At 36.4% G+C, this 9,120-nt stretch overlaps 3 gene segments (V, D, J or C); all 3 read right to left on the bottom strand.

The window, feature by feature from the left end:
• LOC124397179 overlaps window positions 1-8,665 on the bottom strand; it is a 12,938-nt gene extending 4,273 nt beyond the window's left edge. The window contains 1 exon segment of the V gene segment in view: window positions 8,615-8,665. Coding sequence covers window positions 8,615-8,627 — 13 coding nt within the window.
• On the bottom strand, window positions 364-962 carry LOC124397176. The segment is given in 2 exon segments: window positions 364-791; window positions 896-962. Coding segments are annotated over 2 exon segments (429 nt in total).
• On the bottom strand, window positions 6,408-7,006 carry LOC124397180. The segment is given in 2 exon segments: window positions 6,408-6,800; window positions 6,894-7,006. Coding segments are annotated over 2 exon segments (351 nt in total).
• Window positions 8,666-9,120: the final 455 nt, after the last annotated feature.

Below are 9,120 nucleotides of genomic sequence, written 5' to 3'. Positions count from 1 at the left end.
GTTTTGTTGATACCAGTGAAGACTGTAAACTGATCCAGTATATGTGCAGGACAGTGATGTTGCTGCCTTCAGTTACAGATAAAGTGGTTTCTTCTGGTTTAATGCTGATATCAGCAGCTTCTACTATAAAAAAATAATACAATAAGATCATAACCATTGTTAAATATACATTTAAGTGAAACTGTTCATTTAAAAAAATAATCATTTATGTAATACAAACTTACCAATACCAATGTGAACAACACAAATAAAGACAAAACCTTGTTTTTTAATAAATATATATATCAATAGATGATTTTTAACAATGATGTGACCTGCAGAACAATTACGGTCAGTCTGGCTTCTAACTGAATTATAAAGTGATGCTGTCTTTACACACTTGTCTGAACTTAGAAGACAAAACATTTAGAGGAAAAAATATTTTCTGCCCCTAACGGTCTCCTGTACTGTGTGTTTTTGTACAGGATCCTCGTTGATCTGTTTCACTGTGTTACGAGCGCAGTAATACACAGCTGTGTCCTCAGCCTGAAAGTTTTGCCCGTGTAAGATCACAGTGTTGCTGGAGGCCTCGGCTGAGTAATGGATTTTGTTCTTTAGTGAATCTTTGCTGCCAGTATCACTGGAGCTGCAGTACCAGCCGATAATTTCTAGGGTTTTTCTTGATGCTTGTCGTATCCAGTCAGTACAGGTGCTTGTGGCGGTGTACCCAGTGATCTTACAGGGGACTTGAAATGATTCTCCAGGCTTAACCACCATGACTGCAGGCTGAACCAGTTCAATACATTTAATTCCTGTAAACAAATAATCATGTCAATATTTAGGTGCATTCATTTAACCAGATGTGATGAACACAATTATCTGTACAGCATATCTCCAAAATTCTCCACATAATTACCAGATGCAGCTGTTAACAGCAGGAGGAGAAATGTAGAGAACATGGTTTGAGTGAAAGCTGAACACAGAAACTGACTTCTCCTTAGAACACCTCATATTTTATAGGTGGTTTGATTTGCATGACAGTGTTTATGGTTTCATAAAGGCACATGCAGGCTGAAAGATATAATGGATTTCCTGCAAATGTAAAAACACGTACACATTCAGAACATATAAGAGCTATGGTACTGACTTTCAAAATTTGAAATAATACTCCAAAAAAAAAATGTTAAGCATTTTTTCATACTTTATATAATTATATTTTACTCATGTTTATCAATATCTATTATTTCAGCATGTGATATTTTGGATGTGATGGAAAATGAAAAGGAACATGATGTAATCTGTGTGTGGTCGTTTGGAAAAAGTCAGAAGATGCAGGTGAAGAAGAATTCAGGAAATGAAACAACTGGATATGGACTGTCAGGACTGTCAGGACCACAATGCTCCTGCATGTCAAAATTATTATGGTATTCAAATTAAGGTGCATATAAATTCCAGGTTTGCTTGGACAAAGTTCACACATTTTATCTAAATTTTTCTGTAAATTAAAATAACCACACTGAGTTTTTAGACATGATGTTCATTTAGGACTTTGTCCACTGTTCATGGAGAAACATGACACAAAACACACTGATAAAATTTAATATTTTTGCTTTTGCTTATGAACAGTTTTCTGTACAGGATGTTTTTGTACAGGGATGTTGTTGATGTGTTTCACTGTGGGTAACGAGCGCAGTAATACATAGCTGTGTCTTCATTCTGCATGGTCTGTCCTGTTAATGTTACTGTGTTGCTGGAAGTGTCTCTGGAGATACTGAACTTATTTTTCAGTTTGTCACAGTAAGCTGTGCCCCCACCACTATAGATGTACCCAATCCACTCCAGAGTTTTTCCTGCAGGTTGTCGGATCCAAGCTGTAATTTAGCTCGTAACTGAATATGAGACCTTGCAGTTGATGGAGAGACTCTGGCCTGGCTGGACTGTCATGGAAGCAGGCTAAGTCAGTTCCTCACCATGTACATCTGTGGAGGAAAACACATGGTGAAATCTCACCCAATATCAATTGCACAGTTATTGTTTCAGTAGTAAATGAATGAATTGGATAAAACACTCACAGGAAGCAGCTGCCAGCAGGAGCAGTAGAGATGTAGAACATGGTGTGTGGTGTTTGTACTGGGGTCTTCTCTGTTCTCCAAAGTTTAACATAGTTTAACCTTCACATCACATAAATAGAGTGAGGTCCAGCCCTGATTCTTGGATTTGCATATCTGCTGATGATGGGAAAAGAACGTATTTCAATAGTATTCAAATCATTAAAAATCATGTTTGATTTGCATGAGAGAGTTAAATTTTTCATTATGGTGCAGGAGAAGTAAAGACATACTGCTACATACTTACTATTTCATCAAACAGTGTGGATTTTCAGTCTGGTTTCATAACACACCGATTTAATAGATTTGTATAGTCATAGTTTTAAACAATGTCTTTGTTTTTACTTCATTTTGCTTTCATATTTGTATTCAGCCTTAAGCATCAGCCAGAGATAATAATAATAAAAAAAATTTTTTTTACAGAGAAATTTTGACTGTTAATGGAGGAAGAGAAAAGGAGAAATTAAACCCTTTTTGTTTATAATAAATGTCTCTGGGTTTCAGTTTCCTGCTGAGGGAATATTTACAGCTCGTGTGTTTATATTTGTGTAAGTTGTTGTACAGCTCTGCAGTCTGTTGTGAGTCTTGTGCACAGTGTCTTCAGCTTTCATACTCTTCTAGATACAGCATGTTTTTATTGGTGTGTTTAGTGATGGAGAACTGGCTCTGTAGAGACTGAGAGAATGTTGTACCAGTATCAATGTATACGATCCACTCCAGTCCTCGCCCTGGTTTCGGACGGATTCAGTGCATCCAGTAGCTGCCCTTTGAGAATCCAGAGACAGTACAGTACACAGTGTCTGACTCTCCAGGTCTCTTCATCACAGAAGCAGAGGAGGTCAGGGACTGTCCATAACAATCTGGTAGATGAATAATCGTCAGCCAAGAACATTCTTAATAGACCTGACTATTTAATTATGGTGTGTCGTGTCCATGAAACTCAGAGCTTTTCAATTCTTAACCACAGGCTGTTCATGGTTTCACTCCACCACTAGGGAGAGATGGGTCACAGGTGGAGCTACAGGAAAATTTCAAGGTCAACACTCTGTGAAGCCTGGAATAAAAAAACAAACTACAATATTTATATATTCGTTTTCTTGTCACTCAGTTTCATGCATGTATTTTTTCTTGTCCAGTTTCTGTGTCCTTCGTTCCATAGCAGGTATTGAAACTTTCTAAATAAAACCTTGTGCTTTGCATTTAATTGCGGCTGAATTGTGATTGTGCAGTCAGACCCACTGAATGAGATCATAATTATAGTCTGTTAAACCACAGTGCTGTTGCTTTCTCAGTTCTGATTGGTCCAAAAGTGTCCTGGCTATAAGGTTTATATCTGCATGGCTCTCCACATAAACAGATTAAAAACGGGTGTGATTGTTGGTATGGTGAGGTTTCTATGAGGAGATGTTTATTTATTCTTCATGAAAGGAGTCTCCAGTGTAAAAACTTGGTATCAGTGAGAGGCAAAGCTGTAAAGAAGTTTAAAGAAGGACTTCAGAATGAAGGTTTTTCTTTGTTTAAAGTAATGTAAACTGCAACTTCATGAGAGAGAAAAAGGAAAGACTCTGGTGAGGGATGAGCTGTTGATACTGTTATAACACAAGTGGAGTTCTTACAAAATTAACAAATGGTTTGTTGTTTTTAATTTGTAAATAAATCAATAATTCCTGAATTAGAGTGATAAAAGAGGAACACTGGATAGTTTATTGTGGATTCAGCTACAGAGTGAGAAAAACAGGCTTTCTTATAAATAACTGTACAAGCAGGTTTAAATAAAGCTAAAATTAAGCTTTTGGGAAGAATTGGAGTGCATGTGCACTTTTCAATGTTGTTTGATATATTTTGTTTTGTTTTCTTCCTCTTTTCTTGTTCATTCTTCTCTCCACCTTTTTTCTTTTTAGTTTCTTTTCTCACTATTTATTATTCTTACATTGTTTCTTTCACTTTTTCTCTAAACTCAGGCAGAGAGCTGACATACTGTACCAGTCAACCCTCTACACAGGTATGATGAAGTGTTGTGTCCAGTGCAGGTGTTAAGTATCCTGTCTGGCAGGTGCAGCCATTCCAGGTTAATGAGCCTGGAGAATTCTGGGTAATTGAGTTCTCCCATATGGACACTCAATGTGTGCTGCTCTCGCCCTCTGCTGGCTGATCTGAAGTAAGGTTTGATTTGGGATATAATCAAGTGTTTGGATATAGTTCACACATTTGATCTAGATTTTTTTTGTAAAGTAAAATAATCAGAGTTTTGAAACACGATGAGCACTGTTCATTAAGGACTTTGTACACTGTTCATAAAGAAACATGAGTCAACACACAACAAACAGAAAAAATTCTGATTTGGCTAATGAACAGACTCCTGTACAGACTGTTTTTGTACAGTTATGTTGGTGACGTGTCTCATTGTGAGGCTCATGAGTGCAGTAATACACAGCTGTGTCTTCAGCCTGTATGTTCTGTCCTCGAATAGTTATTGTGTTAGTAGACGTGTCTCTGGAGATGCTGAACTTATTGTCACTGTAAAATGTGCTCCACTCATAACGTATGCTTCCAATCCATTCCAAAGATTTTACTGCTGGGTGTCGAATCCAAGCTGTTCCAAAGTAGCTGCTATCAGTGATAGAAGCTCCAGACACTCTACAGGTGATGGATAAAGTCTCTCCTGGCTTTAGAAGCACTGAGTCTGGCTGGATGAGCTCAGTAGCACAGAACACATCTGTAAAAAGAGAAACAGAAAAGGTTCACATGTTGAACTGAAAGGATCAGATGAACTAATGAAGCTGAAATCCAAAAACTCACATGGAATGAGAGCCAGAAGAAGCAGTGGAACTGAAGACAACATGTTTGTGCTGAAGGAGGAATAATGAGAAGATCTTCCTCTCTAGATAATCACGCTGTTAATATTACACGAGGAGATAAAGATTTGCATAAACTATCCACAGAAGCTATGTTCAGTGCAGAGATACGTCACAGTTACATCCCATATTTATATAGTGTGTGTCTGCCAGCAGCAGCAGCAGTAGTGATGTAGAGATCATGGTGTGTGTTGAAGCAGAATCAGTAAAAGCTCTTGGTCTGTGTTGCTTAAAAATATAACAGGGAAGGACATTTGCATAGAGACACTATTTATCTTAGGGGACATTGATGGATTTGTCTATATGAGAACCCTCCCTATCTTTCTAATAAATCCTATCTGGCATTAAACATATACACTAAATGAATCTGAGACTTTATATTGCATGTGTATTTTATTCCTGTTTGATGTGATGTTTTTAACAAATCAGAAGTTTAAGACAGTTGTGAATGAGGAGATAATGGACTGTCAGGTGAACAAGAAAACACACTAGAATATAACTCCATTAAATAAGGAATAAATCACAGCAGGGGGCGCTGTTCTGGAAAAATAAGCAATGCCAGGGTGGTGGGATGAAGTTATAAATCTCTTACAAATTAATTCAATGCTTCATTTTAATTTTTAGTCTTAATGTATGTAGTTTATGTATTCAATAATCACCTACTCTGTGAAAATGTGACCATAAGATACAGTCACCGTGTTCAATGTCTCACATAAACACATTATAGAAATAATTCTGAATTGTAACTGTTAGATTTCAGGAGACACAAAGCACAAAAGCCCCTTATTGTTCTATCAGTGTTTGTGTTTTTCAGAGGCTTGAACTGCTTTCTCTATTGGTTACAGAGTCTAGTGAATATGTATACATTTAACCGATGGTTAAGAAAATTCCTTGGTTAGATATTTTGGTTTTATTTAGAGATCTATATATAGCTGTTATTTTTCACTGGTTGCTCAGTGATCCATCACTTCAATGCATTAGATATTGGTGTCCTAAACTTATTATGTGAAAAATGAATCCTTGCGCATGCGCAGTAATACACAGCTGTGTCCTCTGCTCTCACACCAGAGCCACTGGCATCATTGTAGATAAACCCCATCCACACCAGTGGTTTGTTCTCCTGCTGTCTGATCCAGTGCATGTTATAGCTTCCAAAATTAAACCAGATCCTCTGCAGGAGAGACTCCATGTATCTTCATGGTGAGTGTTGATGAGACTCGACTGCTCCACTCGTGAAGAAACCGAGAAGAAAAAATAAGAACCGTGAAGAAAAAAGTAAACAAGTGATTTTGTCATGAATAAAGGCATTATGAGGTACAGCACAGATAATTTTATCAACAGTGTTTATCAATAAACTCTTTATATATATATATATATATATATATATATATATATATATATATATATATATATATATATATATATATAAAGAGTTTATTGATAAACACTGTTGATAAAATTATCAACTGATAAAATTATGTAGTTCTGTTTTTGCTGATGAACAGTTTTCTGTACAGGATGTTTTTGTACAGGGATGTTGGTGATGTGTATCACTGTGTGTAACGAGCGCAGTAATACACAGCTGTGTCTTCAGTCTGCATGTTCTGTCCTCGAATTGTTATTGTGTTAGTAGACGTGTCCCTGGAGATACTGAACTTATTTTTCAGTTTGTCACTGTAGTCTGTGTTCCCATTATGATAGATGATTCCAATCCACTCCAGAGCTTTTCCTGCAGGTTGTCGGATCCAAGCTGTAGCATAGCTCGTAACTGAATATGAGACCTTGCAGTTGATGGAGAGACTCTGGCCTGGCTGGACTGTCATGGAAGCAGGCTGAGTCAGTTCCTCACCATGCACATCTGTGGAGGAAAACACATGGTGAAATCTCACACAATATACACTGCACATTTATTGTTCTTGTAGTAAATTAATAAATTGGATAAAACACTCACAGGAAGCAGCTGCCAGCAGGAGCAGTAGAGATGTAGAGAACATGGTGGGTGGTGTTTGTACTGGGGTCTTCTCTGTTCTCCAACGTTGAAAAGAGTTTAAATAGAGTGATGTCCAGCCCTGATGCTTGGATTTGCTTATCTGCTGATGATGGAAGTAGAACGTATTTAAATCATGAGGAGGAGATTCATCTTATGGAGGATCAAATCTTTTCCATGACAATTCTTATTAAATGCGCCTCAAAGTTGTAACAGGTGGCCGAGTTTATTTACTATTACATTATTCTGAAACCCCATTAACACAACAGTTTGGACATTCAGGACACCACACAATTTTGTAAATAAAATAAAACACTTTGCAGTACCTGAATGTGCATTTTTATTTTACATTAAGATCAAATTATCATACACAAATTCTGATATACAAATGTGGTTACAGGCCATCAGACACACATTCACAAAATATCCAGACAGTGAAAGTGAAACGTTTTTTTCTGAAATTTTTATAATGAAACGTAACTTATAATAATTTTTGAGATTTTAATTGTGGAAAATTATCTCCAGATGCATGGTACTGCAGTGGGGGGAAAGTTTGCTAATCTCTACATGAGCACCTGGAAAGAGCCTCTCTCAGAGCAGGAATTCTATAAATCTTTATAGGTTTTAATTTCTCAGAAAACATCAAGTAAATTTACACACAATATACAGAAAGAAAAAATACTGAATGGAAACTAAGGGTCCAGATACTAAAATTTGTAAAAAAGGATACAGATAGAAATGCATTTTGCTCAAAACCATAGCAGTGATAATAAAAATTTATTAGGTTTTATAGAATCTGCGGCTTTTCAGAAGATGGCGAAGTAGTGACCAAGACATTGGAAGATTTAACTAATATAATTTGTATAAATTTAGTGTAACAAACAATAATTAATCTCATTAGCTGGTGTTTAAATGTGTGTTTCTATAAACCAAACACAAATTCAATTATGAAGTTGTGTAATCTGAGTATCCTGGTGTTGAATGCAGATAAATGTGCAGAGAAAATCTGAGATGACAGACTGCCCTCTAGCGGTATTACAACAAAATGTTCTTGCTCTCATAAAACTTTCAGCTCTGATCTCACATGCTTTATATGTATATTCATTAGACTTGAAGCGTGAAAAGTCAAAGAATTCAATAATAAATATGAAATAATATAATATATTAAATAATAAATGTTACTTATAGACAATCTGATTCTTTGAACACACTGGTAATGAAAATGAGAGATTGTCATGTGATTACAGCACGTTTTTGTATTGATGTCTAAGGAGAAGTATCACTGTGTGTGTCGGGTGCAGTAATACACTGCAGTGTCTTCTGTCCTCATGCTGTTCATCTGCAGATACACCTGCATCTTACTGTTGTCTCTGACGATGGTAAAGCGGCCGTTAACTGCACTGGAGTAATGTATGTTGCTACCATCATATATATTTGCAACAAATTCCAGCCCTTTTCCAGGTGCCTGTCTGATCCAAGCCATCCGTGTGTTCACTAAATGTAAATCCAGAAGCTGTGCAGGTCAGTTTATGAGACTGATCAGGTTTGATGATCACTGAATCAGACTCGATCAGTGTCTGACTGCAGGAATCTGAAATACAACAATACACAAAATAAAGTCTGAGAAAAAGTATTTAAAAAATCATGAAAATGTTTTTCTATATGAAATAATCAATAATACTAACATTGAATAAACATTGCTAAAGTAAAGTAACTCAAAACTCTGCCTAGTCCCATCTCAAAGAATGAAAATCCTGTTGCTGAACATGAACACAAACTGCTGCTGTGTTTGAGCTGAATGTAGCAGCATAAATGGTTAAAGGCAGGATTTGGTTTGCATGACACGCCACTAGAGATGTAAAAGATTCACAGAGGATTGCCATGAAGATAAACACAATAAGACTCAGCTTTTCATGCTGTGTTCATAACTGCTCTTTACCATTAGATGAAATTGTTTTATTTCTCAATACCTCTGTTTTACACACATGTGAAACAAGAGAATGTTATCTGTTTAAACAGCTGGAACAATATAAAACAGAAAATGTTCTATCAGAAACTCTCTTTAACTACATTAACTCTTCCTTCAGGATCATACACCATTTCTCTTTATCCACACCATGATTGAACAGTTTAAACACCTAATGTTCATCATTTTTCCACTTTGTCTCCTGAACACACAAATGTCTACCTT

Source organism: Silurus meridionalis, chromosome 14, assembly GCF_014805685.1.
Source record: "Silurus meridionalis isolate SWU-2019-XX chromosome 14, ASM1480568v1, whole genome shotgun sequence".
Classification (NCBI taxonomy): Eukaryota; Metazoa; Chordata; class Actinopteri; order Siluriformes; family Siluridae; genus Silurus; species Silurus meridionalis.
The sequence above is the reverse complement of the archived record's forward strand: the minus strand, read 5'-3'. Positions and strand labels throughout refer to the sequence as shown.